General features: G+C 39.9%; 1 protein-coding gene across 2 annotated transcripts in view; it reads left to right on the top strand.

The window, feature by feature from the left end:
* Window positions 1-3115: 3115 nt before the first annotated feature.
* The window catches only part of stpg2 (sperm-tail PG-rich repeat containing 2), an 87689-nt gene continuing 74504 nt past the window's right edge, over window positions 3116-16300 (top strand). The window contains exons 1-7 of one of the 2 annotated variants that reach the window (XM_046035972.1): window positions 3116-3227; window positions 3314-3436; window positions 4409-4512; window positions 5266-5433; window positions 7923-8090; window positions 11512-11627; window positions 12986-13097. In XM_046035972.1, coding sequence (XP_045891928.1) covers window positions 3331-3436; window positions 4409-4512; window positions 5266-5433; window positions 7923-8090; window positions 11512-11627; window positions 12986-13097 — 774 coding nt within the window. In that variant the 5' untranslated portion in view covers window positions 3116-3227; window positions 3314-3330. The remainder of the gene's footprint in view (window positions 3228-3313; window positions 3437-4408; window positions 4513-5265; window positions 5434-7922; window positions 8091-11511; window positions 11628-12985; window positions 13098-16300) is intronic. The other variant, XM_046035973.1, reaches the window with a different exon arrangement.

Here is a 16300-nt window from a genome sequence, read left to right as displayed (position 1 = left end):
CAATTAGCGACTCTTCTAAGAATAGTGAACACGATATCAGTAATTATCCTAATTGGTGTTTATATTGGTTTGTTTGCAAAAGACATGTAGCCCGTGTGTCGCCTTGAAACATACAAAAATGCAATAAATACTCATACTCATCAACACTATTTAGAGTACCAAATTAATAAGCACATGGGCAATTTATTACATTTAGTTTAAATCCTCTTTGCCTTTGAAACACTTCGTGCTTATGTGGTTGCAATGTTTCCGATTATCTTTAAAGGCATCGCTTGTCTGCATGTGAGGCATGAATGAGAGACTCATCTGAAGCTTGCTGCTGCTCTCCAGTGGTCAAGTAGTCTCACTGGCCTCCCTTATTTTTTTCTCAGTCCATTCTTTTTGCTAATGAAAGCATCATGTTCAGCTGTATCATAAAGTAGTCTATGCTCCATGGATCTCTGGTGTTGCTTCCTGCACATCAAGCATCAAGTTGTACCTCATATCAGCTCTGTCATGCTTGGACAAAGACATGTCTCTGCATCGTTCAGTCTCCCTATATCAGTGTCTACAACTACACAATAATAGTTAAATAGATTTAGCTGTAGTTTAATAAACCCCAAGCCAAGTCTTAGGCAGCAAATTTTGATAGTCATAATTCAGTTAGAAAAACAAAATTACTCTATTCAATTATACCTGATTTTGTCTAATTTTCTTCTCTTATCAATTAGTTGTGCTCATCATAAGGAAAGAGAAGATTGAACATTTTTACAAGAAAAGTTGCTAATTTGATGCAGAACATCTTTACATGCCTTGTTTTTCAGCATTGTTTGCTGTGTTTCAAGTAACACAAATTTTCAAACAACAAAACTGATCTTAACTTCACTTGCATCCAGATCCCTTAAAAGACAACAAGTATGTTTTCTGCTATGATATGGTCAACATCTTAGGGTAATGAAATTTTCAGTTGTATGAGTACTACTTTCACTGGTGCAGTTTTCATTGAACACCTTCTGTTCTGGTCTTGCTGACATGGTATAGAAGTGAAGAAATGTAATGTGAGTTTTGGGGGAAAGGGATATCACTTTTAACAGAGGTGTGAGGCAGGCCTTCCCAGGGCGGCTCCGAAATGTTTTGGGGAGGCTCAGTGAATGGAAGTGAAAAAATATTAGTTATTATTTTATTCCGCCTTTGGTGTGAGAGACCCAGGTTCCATTCCCACTGCGACACGTCCACCATAGTAGGTAGGTAGATTTATTTTGTCACAATATAACAGGTTATATAGTGAAATTGAGTTTGTAACTCCCTTCTGCTACATAGCAGACAATATCCATTGACATAGAAGCAATTAAAAAATGCTAAACAGAAATAAACTACATTCAATGCTGAGGATGCAATGTGTCCCTGAGCAAGACACTTAACTCCTAGTTGCTCCAGTGGCATGCGACCTCTGATATAAATAGCAAGTGTAAATTGCTTTGGATGAAAGTGTCAGCTAAATGACTAAATGTAATCTAATATGATTAAGGGGAAATTTCAGTGATACAGTAGTTTAGGGGAATTTTATTTTTTTCCCACCTTCCCAGAGTCAGAAACTAATAAAGCCTCTCTGATCATAAAAGTAATTCATTAAAGCACAAACACACAGCCTATAGAAATCTATTTACACATGACGTCTTGTTAAGAGGAGCCAAGCTCCCCCATAGTCTGTACCCTGCCTACAATCTCTGAAATGTTTCTCGGTGTGAATTATTAAAAAACAAAATAAACAAATTAATTTCGGGTTAAAATGCGTTGTAACGAGCGTTACTGAGATTGTAACGGGTATAAAAATTACGATTTATTTTTAGTAATGCGTTATACAGTATTAGGCTTCTACGTTAAAGCAAAAAGCAACAGGCCTACATTACTGTAATTATGTTACCTTTGTAACGCATTACTCCCAACACTGGTAACGATGATTGCAATTTACTGCACCAGTGACAGTTGCCCACTACAGTCACAACAATCATGTCACTAATGCAATATTACTCACCAGTTTAAATATGACTTCAAAAGCAACAACCCTAAGTTTTCCTTATGGATGATTAATAACATTTGACAAATCAAATACCAGCCTGCAGAGGAAACCTCCTGCTTATGAGACATGACAGTATTGTATTAAAGATGCAGTTCACTGCCATTTCAGAGAAGCTCTTGTTACATGGAGGGCTTTCCCTGAGGTCTCATTATCCAAACTGCATTGTGGGCCAGGCTAATAGTGCAGGAAGAAGTAGGTCAAGACTACAAATGATGATAACAGGAAAATAGTGGCACAATAAGGGCAAATGCAGGAATAGCTGTTATTAATACAGAAACGGGCAAACCCTGTTGCTGAAATATGTTTAATCACACTAACTGGCCCACTTTAGGGACAGATAAATGGATGGTTGGAGTCACCCACTAGATGGTAGGATTGGACTATGGTCTAACCATTAAAATATGCATAGGATGTACAATTTATCTTAGGACATTTTGTAGTAGGTGCATAGTTAATTCCAGGATGGTGTCACAAATATGCGTGCAAAACCAATAATAGTAATAATAGGAAAACAATTGATTAGACTTACAAGAAATATCCAAGTGATACACGTGGTAGAAAATATCAAGGGAGATACTGTAGACCCAATACCTAACCTTACGTTGTTTCCTACAGTTTGATGCTGAACTCTAGGCTACATGCCCGCAGAGAATTGCATCCACCTCGCTGTAGGTAACCTCACAACCTAGGCCTATATCCGGAGAAAACCGATGAATGCAAATCTTGGCAGGTAGCTTAGAAAATCTCTTCTGCCGAAGTAGGCTACGCATCCACATGTTAAGGTCTTTTCAGACACTTTTCTGTGCAGATTGATCAAATGCAGTTATCACAGTACAGTACTCCTTTTGCGGAATCTACTAGGCTATCTGTTATTACATATTGACGACTCTAAACGTTCATAATAATATACGAATCATTTATCACCTTTGATGAACCCCACAAAGAATAGGCCTATTATAGCGCTTTAAGCAGTAGGCCCAGTAGGCCAGGCCTACTTGATTTTCAGTGGGCATGCAGAATTCGGCGTAACACCTGTTACTGTAACTGGTATCCAAGCAACGACGCAAGGAGCCGGACTCACACAGGAGGCGAGTGCAGAAAAGGCCGAGGACTGTAAAGAGAGCCGTGGGGGGAAGTTTTAATCTCGGGGCTTACCAAATATGATAAAGTGAGAACTATATTTCGATTTTGGGCCGACTCTAGCGTGTGTCTCTGTGACGTGACAGTTCAGTTAAACAACCGGTCTGTTTTAAGCGCAGGGTAACGTTAAAATGTATGGACGAGCTCCAAGAGTGACCTCCATGACAACAAGCGGCACTCCATCTGCAGTTGGCCCCGGTTCATATGATGTCACCGGGGGCGATACTAAACTATCAGGTAGGAATAAGGTAGCTACAAATGAAGATTAAAAAAAAAAAAACTAGGCTACTGGAGTCTCGTTTTAAGTCAAGAAATCCACCTGCTTCTTATTTTTAACCCTCAAGGAAAATGTAGGCCAAAATGTAGGCCTATTTAAATCATACGGAAGCGCATTGCATTCACCAAAGAAAAAAGAAAAGATGTCATAATTACGAGATAAGATGTCATAATTAGAGAAAAGATCTCGTAATTACGAGATAACTGTAAAGGTGCCATTTATTAATAAATGGCACCTTTACTGTGTATATACGGTTAGAAATACCGTATATACACAGATTCAAACTTGCGGGATCAATAAAGACGGTCCCTGCGCACTCGTCTCACAGCCTTCTGCGCGTAGAGAACAATGGTATTTGTGCCACTCATTCATGTGAAAATGTAGGTAGCTTGTTGTCTACTTAACTACGATAATAAAGAGGCGTCGTTTGTGCTTTAAACACATTTTGCTTAGGAGTTATTGATCCCGGAAGCTCGAATCTGTGAATATAGGCTATTTGCAACTTTACTATTATCTAGTAATTATGAGATCCTGATCTCGTAATTATGATATCTCATCTCGTAATTATGACATATTTTCTTGTAATTATGACATCTTATCTTGTAATTACGAGATCCTTATCTCCTAATTATAAGATAAGGTGTCTATTTATTTTCTTTGGTGAATGCAATGTGCTTCCGTAAAATCAACATATCTGCACGTTAAAATGCTAAGGCTACCTGAAAGACAGTAATAAGCTAACATTATTGCAACATAAATACATATTTTCTGTTTTCCTGTTATTTTGTCTGTTCGTGTATATATATAGTACTGGGAAACACATAATATATAAAATGCGTCTAGTATAATATACCATAATCACATATTTGCTGGTTTTGAATCAATCATAAACTTGCATATTCCACTATTGTATGTTTTTCTTTTTTTTGCAGATGGCTATGCTCCATTCCTGTCCTTGACCAACAGACAGTCAATATTCAATGAGTCCAGTGAGATGATACCAGCACCTGGACAGTATGACTCCTCACCTGTCAAGGTACTGTAGGTCAGAGACAATTCTTTACAATAAAATCAAGACCTGGTTGTGCCTGAGAACCATAAACTGGGTTAGGTGATGCTGAATACCTTTATAAAATGCTCAGATTGGTCAGTAGGTAGGAAGTAGGAAGTAGGAAGATATGGTTCAAATAAAGAAGCCTGTATCCCAGTATCACAACGCTTGATTCAGATCAGGAAAAACTCCCCCCCCAAAACACTTTTAACAGAGGGAAAATGGAAGAAACTTCAGGAAAAGCAACAGAGGAGTGATCCCTCTCCCACAACAGTCAGACATACAACAGATGTGTGTATAGAATAGACTGACATAATAAAATTACAATATGGGCAAGAGAGTGAGGTCCCAGGATGGCCGATGGTCCAGCACAGAGGAGCCTGAGTGAAAAGACAGGACAAGGAGGAGAAACTAGAGAGATAAAAAATATAGAAATATAGAGTACTTTTGATTTATGTAAGAATATTTTGAGAGATGTTTTGAGAATGATGTTGGTGTTACTAGTTACCAATAGAGGAGGAGAAGCAATCAGTATTGTAGTAAAATTGTATAAAAACTAGTTTGACTGCCTGCCTTGAATTTCTTTTTCCTGTTAAAACATATAAAACTATTAATTAGGGTAGGCATGAAATGAATAATAGTGAATGAGAGCATGGGACGGGATTTGTTTAGGAAAATATACTGTTGAGACTCAATTGTGTGTCTGTTTGTTTCTCTGTTGAACCTATGTGTCTTCAGCTAAACATCCATGGTGGCCGCAGTCTCCAGAACCGCTCCAAGCGGTTTGAGGACGTAGTGTCGGAGGTTCCAGGCCCCGGGGCCTACAATGTGCTGCCTGCCTCAGGAAACATGCTCAGGGCTGTGACGGCTAAAGCAGGACAGGCTCAGAAGCTTGGCAGGAAAATGGTAGGCATATGGGTGAAGTTCTGGGGCAAGGTAAATGAGAAGTCAAGTTACAGAAAATGATTTATTATAGATTTCCCCCTTCCAGCCTATTGTGTATTGTTGCAGTAGGATGGCTTTTATACATTTTATAAATATATATATATACATATATATATGAGGAATATATGTGGAAAACTGCTCTTACTTTGACCTAGCCAAGATCCACCAAAAAGTCATGTAATACCTACAGCATGAAAAATATAGGCATCAAATTTAGGTCTGCAGGCTTTTTGCTTTTTTACTGTTGGTGTCCGTATATCTCTACACTTAACAATGAAAGGATTTTTTGTCCTGTGTATAATCAACCTCATATTGAACACAAATATGCCTCTGTGCTGGTAAAAGGTTACTGTTTTCCTTCCTGGTCCCCATCTAACCAGGGTAGTGTGTTTCATGTTCTGTTACACATACACAGATTTAACAATGTTTATTTTCACACATACAATAAAAATACAATAACACATGAAACTCTTCTCTGCACGGTGTACTCTGATGTGCTGTATCTGTGCCATTTCCAAACAAACCATATGAATATCAGAGCATTCTCCAAACATGTTGACTGCCAAAACCTTCAGACAGTAGCTTGCCTTACCTCAGTCCTCACCTTTGGCAGTTTGACCACCCAACACCGATCTACAGGAAATTAGTGGCTGCTATATTAAAACCTGAGGAAAACAGTTTTTCTAGACACAGTCACTTCTTTAAAAGAATGCCACCTATTGTATTTGCAGTAACATTTCAAAACTTATCACATTCAATAAGGCATAATTAGAACATAGTAGGTTGAGCAAAGGAAAGATACTGTATGTATAATATAACATATTTTGTCCTTATAGGTATAATGTGTAAGACATGGCCAGAATTTTAGTTTAAAACATTCACAAAAGGATCTAACATCAACACTATTTGAGTAGTGCAACAGTTTTTTAGTCTAATAAAACACCAAAATGAACTCACACAATGTCAAGAAAGGAAATATTCTTACACCTACTTTCCTTATGAAACAGAAAAAACAAAAAACTCACCAGTCTTTCCCTTGTTTTAACGATCAACAACTCTGGTATGGTCACAATAAACCCCTAATTAATTGACTTAGATGTGAAAATACTCTGGCTGTACACAATGTTGCTGCCTCTCTGATGCCCGCTCGCTCCCGCTCGCTCCCCTCCCACATGACACCTCTCCTGACCCCGCCTGAACCCGCCAGGACTCTGACTCTCTGGAGTCAGAGTCCTGGTCAAAACAGCTGTAAATCACCTCGGTACTGTATTCCCTGTCGTCTAACTGGCCTCATCAGTCTGTGGAGGCACAGACAAGGGTGCCCATTTGTGTCATTGCCATGATGAACATGAATCCAACATCCACAGTGGCAGTAACAGTGGCAGTCAGACCTCATTCTGTCCGTTCTTACACAGTCGGACTAAAGCCTGAAGACGGTGTGCCCATATTACCTCTGCTTTTTACAAGCCACTGAAACTTTGCTCACCCTTTTGTGTTTGGTGTCCAGAAACAAGGAGGTTTTGGCAGGCACCCCTGACAGGTTTATCATCGCTATTCATCAGATTCAACAAATGGAAGAGCCTTGTAGCTTTGTAAACCCACATTTGTCACAGCGAACCCTCCCTCCTGTTTGCTTTGAAAGATAATGTCTCAGGTGGTTTGAGAATTGAAGACATAGTGCTTTCAAAGCAAGCAAACAATTTTATCGCATAGCTCACTAAGTAGCTTCCATGATATGTGAACTTTGGAGAAAAGGTCTTCAATAATGGATAGTATGGCCTGTCCAGTAGCATGCAGCTTCATCAGCAGTGAGACTGTAGTAGTGAAACATGTTACGTGCGGAGGTAAGTGAGATGATATTGAGTTGCCCTTTCCATTCGCCTGTAATGTTAAATTTATGTCCAGGGTATTCACACATAAATAAACACTTAGCTCAGGACTTCTGTCTGATCTAGATTGAGACCAATGATTTGCTCACTTCGTACAACTGACCAATCATGAAAGAGTCCCAGTAGAGATGCTCACACTCTCCTCCTTTTATGCTAGCTGTAATGACATGAATAGCACACACACACACACACACACACACACACACACACACACACACACACACACACGCACACCTTACATCCAGCTGTAGAAAGCTATAAGAATAGCTTTTATGCATTTTGACTGAAATTGCCTTCATTGCCTGTTCAGTCAGTACATCCTGTTCCTATTTCTACACTTCTCCCTCTGTCTTTTCTTCTTTCACCCTCCTTTCCCTTTTCCTCCTTTGTTTCTTATCTTCTGCCCCCTCACGCTCCTTCTCTCTGTCTCCCTCAGTCTCACTCTATATTAGCCCTAGGCAGTGCTCAGCTACTTTGTAAGCTAGGGCATCCTTTCCATCGCAAACCCTGACTTCTCTCCCCACTCGCCCTGTCTTTCTCCTGCTTATTCTCACCGCACAGTGGCTGCAGGCTAAAAGTCTCCGACTGGTTCGTCAGTCAGATATCCCATCCATTCCTTCCCCGGGCCAAGCCCATGGCTACGAGGAGGACGCCCTGGGTGTGCTCAGTAAGCAGCAGCCCCCTCCCAGGGACACAACCCTGGGGCCAGCCTACTACAATCCACTGCTGGTAAGGACAGGCGCACACACACACACACACACAAACACACACACACACACACACACACTCATGTTGAAGTTTGAATGTACATCCATCACAGAATGTGAAGTGTTCATTTGTGCACGCATGTGTGCTTTCATTAGTCTGTATGAGTGTGTGTCTGAGTGTACTTACTCTGCCCGCGAGGCGAGGTCCATTAGTGTTAGGCAGATCTAATGCACCACTAAACCCCCACCCCACCACATTCACTTGGCCCAAAACCCATTTCCATAGCTAATGAATGCAGCTCCACTTTAAAAAAGCCACAGCGCACCAATGCTCATCCATTTCACATGCCAACAAAGAGAGCCATTACTAATTATTCTTCAAGCTATATTACAATATTCACTTAAAATAATGCACACTCCTGCCGGTCTGGCTCTCAATTAAGTCGTTTTTCATCTGTTAATGACCAGAGGAAGTCAACAGCGTCCTTGAGTGTTGGCCGAGGTTGTGTCAACACACCGGCGCAGGCACAGAGGCGTGCTGTGATTTAGGGCTATCAGCAGTGCATCCATCCACGGCTCTTTTTTCCCCCGTCTCAACTTCTGTTGCTCTCCCTTTGAAAGTTCAGCCTCCATCTCTGACTATCTTCTCCTCTCTGTCTCTCCGTCTGACACACTCATTTCTTTACACTCAAACGCTTTGCCCGCCCCGTGCTGCGACTGAGTTCAAAAGTGCGGGGAGACGGAATTAAGTGGGTGTCTGATGTAACTTCAAAGTGGCTGGGGCAACCTTTGAATGATAAGACGTTAGACAGAAATCAAAGCATAGCTTTGTTTTCTGTCTGAATGTTATTGAGAAAAGCAAAAACATCTTAATCGGTTTTATCCACTGACCCTAAACTTATGCTTCACGTCTTTATTGACAGAACAGTTACTTTACTGCATCCACTGATAATTTAGTTTATAGAATAATGACTAGTGTGCTGGAATAGTGAGTAGTTATTGGACGATATGGGCTTATCACTGATATATTGGTACAGGCACATATGATGGCTGACATGTAATAAAATGACTGTGGATAATGCAGTAAAAAGCACTTGGGCTAATTTAGAAACAGTTATCACCATGAGATATGCTGTTAGTTCAGAATGTCACATTAGATCTGGCATATTATCATGACACAGCTGGCCAGATGTTGATATGGAGGCCAGACCGTGCTAAGAGATGGGTGGGTGTCAAATTAAAGGATGTTTGGCCCACAATAAGACCCCAGAACAGCTTTATAGTGCTTTGCATTGATTTTCCAAGTCTCTGAATTCTACTGGAGGGATGAGCACAATCTTTCCAAAGTATATTGTCTTATTTAGTGTTTTGATGATGGAAGTGGAGAGAGCGCTGTCTAGGATGTTGGATACTTTAAATGATTCTTTCGTTTTTTATCTGTAAAAACCCTAACTCAGAAATCAAGTTTTGGTCAGATTCTACATAGAATCGGTATTTGGCGTGAACATGTGAAATGGGAATGGAGACATGGGCAAGATCATCTTCTCAGTAGAATCTGAATCAGATTCAAACTCATGCTGTGTTGTATATTATGTTTGTAGAAAGCACACCAACAATTTCAGGGATCCTGCCCACACACACACGCACGACCCTGCTGACTTTTATATAAAAGTTTTATTTCTGGTTGACTTTTTTATTCTCATTTAAATAATAAATAGCCTGCCATTCCATTTTATCAAAGCTAAATGAATATGTTTATACCCAGTAGCTGCGTTTTTGTTTTGCTTTTAAAAGCTCTCCTTGACATAAATAGGCAATTTGTGCCTCTGAACTCAATGCCAGCTGTGATACCATCAAGGTGCTTGTATGTGTCTATGTGCGATGCAGAACAGTTGTGTTTTTCTTTTTAACTTTAAGCATCTGAACATCCTTGTTTCCTATCTCCCCTTTCTCAAAACTGGATTGGTAGATTACAGGGGACAGAACCTCAGATCTCATCCTTCAGTCACTGTTGAAGTTGAGATAAGGAGACAGGCACCGCATGGAGTGAGAAACTTTTTGAGACTCCCTGCCACTCCTCCCATAACCTGCCTCACAGAATAGATACAGATGGTTGGGTCAAGGAAAAGTTAGAAAAGAACGGGAAGAATTTTAGATGCTTTGATTTTTTATTCAGTGAGGAAAGAAATTGGAAATCAAACTGTTTAGTAACAAAGTGGAAGCCCCCTAGGACCAACTATTGACGTATCCTACTTGTTTTCACTATTTATAAATTATGGAATAACGTTAAATTAGGGTATTTGATTTTCTCATTGCTCATAAACTGACAGCAAATAGTTAGGTCTGGTCTCTCACAGTTAAAAACTCCAGGCTTTTTTATGTAACATAATTACATTAAGAACATTTCATTTTAACCTCTCCATGCTGTTTTTACCACGCTAGCAGCATAGTTTTAGAAAGGGCATTGTCAGTCGGCCCACTCATAATCCCCGCAATTAAAGCCTAAATACTTTTGTGATCCCCTGACCTTTTCTTTAACGCCACCTTTGAGGTTGTCTGTTTTGTTTTTTTACAGAAATATCTCAACAGCTGTTGCTATGAAATTTGGTACGGAGATTCATAACCCTCAGAGGATGAATCCTAGTGGCTTTGGTGATCCATTGACCTTTCGTTTAGCACCTCTAGCAGGCGAACTTTCCTAACTAGCATGACTGCTAGCATGCTAGCACACTAAACTAAAATGATAAATATAGTAAACATTATACCTGCAAAACATCATCATGTTAGCATTGTGTCATGACCTGCTCAAAGGGCCATGGCAAATAAGGATTAGGGTTAGAGACACCAAAAATGGTTAGCATGTTAGCATGCTAACTTAAGCGTTTAGCTCAAAACACCACTGTATCAAAACCTCACAGTCACTAACATGGCTGTAGACTCTGTCTTCTTGATAAATAATTACCATTTTCTAAGAAATATTAGTGCAGAGATTCAAAACTTTTTTTTCCAGCAACATTGCAACATATTTTTGAGAAAATCTCACACATAGTATCTCTAAAACGTGTTTGGCATCAGGTGGCCAGCTCATTTTCAGATGTAGTCTCTCTCAGTTGTTAAGCTGCAGAGTGAACTGGTTCTATCTGAACGGCCACAGGCAGAGCAAGCAGGCTGTAAAACTCAGAGAGATAAGAAAGACGGAGGGTTTCTTCTAGATCTCTGACATACTCTGCCATTTGAATGAATTTCAAATTTCATTCAGCCCCAACTTCATGAGCCCTGACTGGAAGAGAACCCAGATAAGTGTGAATGAGTCAATTCTATTTTTTCCTTCTTTGTTCATCCATTTATTTTGGCAAATCCTTTCTTTCATTCACTCTTTCCCTCTTCTCTCTTTGTGTCTGTCTGTTCTCCCTGTTCCTCTTCCTCTGTTCTTCTTTCTGTAGTCAGAGATGAGCTCTGCTCAGAAGTATAAAGGAGTCCACTTTGGCAACATGACAGGGAGGAGAGATGAGGTGAAAGTGGAGGAGGGACCGGGTCCAGGACAATATGACCCTGATACGTGAGTATCTCATGATGTCATCGTGCAGTATTAAATGAGTATTTGGTACCAGTGGCAAATGTACAACAATGTTGATGGTCAGGGGTAGTTTGACATTTTGTGAAATACAATTCACTTTTTTGCAGAGAGTTAGATGAGAAAAACGATACCTCTCTCTTATTTCTATGGTAAGGCTATGTCCAGCACTTGGTTAGCTTAGCTTAGCTTAGCTTGAAAGACTGGAAACAGCAACAGCTCTGTCTGTGGTATTATGGGGGGTTATGTACCAGACTATTTCTTGGCTAGGCACAGTGAAACAGGCTTGCTAAGCTAAGCTAATGGTTGTAGCCTTATATTAACCCTATACATATCAACTCATCCAGCTGTCTGCAAGAAAGGAAATAAGCACATTGCGGCAAATGTCAACGTATTGCTATAAACTATCACTTTCTGTTTTAAGTTTGATTTAATTTAAACCATTTGGGGACAACACTTTTAAATACTGATCTAGTACAGTATTATTTTATCATCAAACAAAATAATGGTTGGCATTTAATGTTGATATTGAATTACGTTTCGTGGATAACCATCAGTGTATGTGTTTGGAACAAAAACCTTCATAAATTCACATTTTGAAGCATGCATTAAGAGACAAACAGTTGGTTAGATTAGATGCTCCAGGGAATCTAATGTCAGAAGTTTGCTGTTCTTGAGCTGTTACAGAGATGTGTGTTGAACAGAGAAGCTCTTCCTCCAAAGTGAAATATTGCTTTGATCCCACAGCCACGGCATTATGTTTGACATTTCTCACATAGCATTTCTATTGATGGCTGCGGAGGATGGGCCTTACTAAGCACTTCTATAATGGTGGCTCATAGCTGGCAGCTCAGCTATCCATAAAGGAATTGGCTGGGTAATAGAAGGAAAAGTGTACATGTGAGCAATCATACTGTATACACATAGGTGTAGACAAACATTTACACACCAGCAATAACATGTCTATGAAATACAGTACATGTGATTATTGAAATCATTTAAAAATGATTTACATGTTACCATCGCTACAAAGCAGTTATTTCAGTATTTTCTTTTCTGCCCTTCACTCCCCCTCTGTAGATCCTTCCTTCTCTTTCTTGTCCTCTACTCCCATCTGTCTTTGCTTTGTTTATCTCTTCCTCTTTACATATCCATTACACATCTCTCTTCCCCTCTCCTTCAATATATTGTATCTCCCCATTCCACCTACTCCCCCACCCATTTTGTATTTTTTTTATGCATTTCTCTCTCTATCTCTCTCTGTCTTTGATTTTAATCCCCTCTATGTGTTTGTCTGTGTTTTCTATTCTCAAAGACATTGTCATTGTCTCTGTCTGTCTTAGGAACGTAGAAACACGCTATGAGAATGTGAACCTTCAAAAGGAGCAGAAAGGCAGAGCTGAGTTTATCATCCCTCGGTACCACGAACTGGTGCCCATGCAAGAGGAAAAGAAGGCGAGTATTTGTGTGCGTTGGTAGGTGTATGTGTCCATGTGGTGCTATAAGAATGAGAAGTTTAAGGGATAAAAGGTTTAGAAGACTGGGATCAATCTCAACCTCTGCCCCTGTGGAGGACATTGTCCTTTAAAGTGAGTCTGTGTAACTTGTCTATGCAGAACAGTGGCCACTGTGACCAGAAGTGGCAATTAAACCTGCATTACTGAATTTCTGTGCACTTGGGGGCAGTGCAACAAGCTGTAAACACAACATTGACATGTTATATATCATCCTATTAAAGTTCGAAATGGCATGTTAGCGAACAGTTGCTTATTTAAACAACAGCAATAGTATCTCCTTCTAGCTCTGTTTAGTTCTTCATCAGCCTCTGAGGTAAATATCTGCCGCTTTAGCGGATAGATGCTCCAGCATGTTCACAAGCTAGTTGCTAACTCTGTGTGATGTTTGGTGCTGGGTGTACAGTGTGTTTATCTGAGCTGCCTGATGCTGCTGGAAATGAGGCTCATGGGAATAGCACAATGCAGACGTGTTAAGTTAAGTATGGTCATTCCAAGTATAGGCTTTAGCTACTACTAAAACTAATTATAAATTCAACTATTTTGAAAGGAGGAATACACATTCTTTCAAATATTAAATAATCTTGCTTTAATAAATATCAATAAACATGGCAGCCATCATTGCAATTTCATGTTCATGGAATTTATTTGGACAGCCCCACCTGAAAAGCCAGAACAAGAGGACTTTACCTACTATTTTACACATTCACCAGTCTTAGAACTAAAACAAACTGAGGAAATAGAAGTGGCAGGGAACTTTGAGAACCAGTTTGTAGGTTTATATGCAAATATTCATACATTCTATTTTATCAATCTTGCTGTCTTTAAGAGCACAAGATGTAATTCAGTTACAGTACACACAATCCCTTCTCCCTGACTATTACAGTGGACGACAGTATAGTAAAGCTATACTGACAGTTTTGTTCAGACTGCTTCAGAATGTTTTTTGATCTTTTATTTATCAATAAAACTTAATTACGAGAACTTTGAGAGTTATTATAACCACATTATGGATATTACTGCATCTTGTATACAACATTTGCTTGCATGTCCCTGCAGTTGCTGAAAGCCCTAACCTTCACGTGTTACCAATTTCTGCCTATTTTAACTTATATTTATGCTTTGACGTGTTTCAGGAGTATTTTAATGCCTAAGCAGGTATTATTTTTCTTTGGCAGTTTCTCCGCTTTATTCACTGCACTTTGACTCAGATAAATTCATAACACAATAGGATTTGAAAACTGCAGATTCACAGTGACTCATAATAGGGCACTGTGATTTACAGTGAGAACAGAGTAAGGGTAAGTACTTTGGATTTAATCTGGATTTATTCAAGTACTGTAGATTAAAGATGAAATGAGTCAAACCCCCTCATCCCTCTTTTATGCCAGTTCATCTGTTCACCGATAGAGGGCAGTAGAACATAAGCTTTAATCATAAACCGGCAACCACACACACACACACACACACAACACACCACACACACACACACACACACACACACGCACACACACACACACACACACACACACACACACACACTACAAACACACATTGATACATTGGAGCCGATTGAGTGGAAGGGAGTTACTCACCTGCATATGAACTTGAGTGTGCTGGCAGAGTAATGCTTTGTGATGCCTTACTTCTCTGGCCGGTGGGGTAGAGTGGGTGAGGCTGAGTCTGAAAAATGTGGGGCAGGATTTGTGGAGGGAGAGGTGAATGTATTCTTTCTGTCAAGGACTCCTACGCCTTCCTCTCTTCTCATCCTCTCTTTCCTTGAACATTTCGCACTGCTGCCTCTCCTCGATTTTAGGTTTTAGTTTGTGCGTAGTTTATTTTACATGTCATTTTAGTGTGTTTGTTGTAGCTCTATTTATATAATATATGGCTACTAAAATGAAAATATTTTCTAACGTACAATTTATGCTGTGACTTAGAATCACCAACTTTGCCTTCTGTGTATGCTTGTATGTGTGCACCATGCCATATTTGGACCCCCTACCATGATGGCTGCCCCTCCATCCATCATCATTAGTACCTGACAACACCTCAACTCACATGTATTCCCACACACACATACACTGACCAGATGGGTCATTACCCACAGCGGGGACACTCAGGACAAACACCTTTACTTCCTAGAGATCAGCAGACAGTCTGCTGCTAATGGCTTGGCTGTGCGTGTCCCATAGAGTTTAAGAGTCTGTGTGTAGGATTTTCCCATTAAATAGACATTCTGACATAGCAAGGGCAATGACTGAACAAACCACTTTAACAAACCATTATCGTGTGTATCTCTGCAATCAAAAACATAACAAATGGAGTTGTACCAATGCAATGCCTGATGTTACCCTGTAAGTATGAAGTTCACTGTCAGTTCATCTTTAAAATGAAGATGTTGTCATGGCCACAGCACTTGTTACTTTTAGAAGTGGGGAAGCAGTACCGGTCCCACAGGGGAAAATAAACAAAAATTGGCACAACTGTCTAACAGTGGATTTAGGATTATCTACCTTAAATATTAAGCATTCAAATGAGATATTTTGGTTGTACTTTCTGTACTGTTATTTTAATTATACTGTATTGGTATATGCATTTGTATTTTGTATTACATTGTTTCAGAGCTTGTAAAAAAAGGTGTAATTGTCACATACACAGTGAAATTCATCCTCTGCATTTAACCCATCCCTGAAGGGAGCAGTGGGCAGCCACTGTACAGCACCCGGGGACCAACTCCAGATTGCCATGTAGTGCCAGGTCAAACGGCACTGACTGGAAAACCTAGCTAACATGTTTTAAATGGTGGGGGAAACTGGAGCACCCAGATAAAACCCACGCAGACACGGGGAGAACATGCAAACTCCACACAGAAAGGCTGGGATGACTGGGGTTCAAACCCAGGACCTTCTTGCTGTGTGGTCACAGTGCTATCCACTAGGCCATTGTTGTTTTCAGAGCCTGTGGTTGTATATCATCATCAGTAAACGTGTTAAAAAAAAAGCTTTGTAGTTGTAGAAAAAAATTTATCTTAATATCTTACAGACAAAAACATGTATAACTTCAGTGTCTCAACTTTGAGGGCAGAATTTCTCAAAATAATTTCTACAATCAAATTTTTTTCCTACCCCGTCTGGGATTGCC

The sequence above is a fragment of the Micropterus dolomieu genome, linkage group LG21 (genome assembly GCF_021292245.1).
Source record: "Micropterus dolomieu isolate WLL.071019.BEF.003 ecotype Adirondacks linkage group LG21, ASM2129224v1, whole genome shotgun sequence".
NCBI classification, from domain to species: domain Eukaryota; kingdom Metazoa; phylum Chordata; class Actinopteri; order Centrarchiformes; family Centrarchidae; genus Micropterus; species Micropterus dolomieu.
The sequence above is the reverse complement of the archived record's forward strand: the minus strand, read 5'-3'. Positions and strand labels throughout refer to the sequence as shown.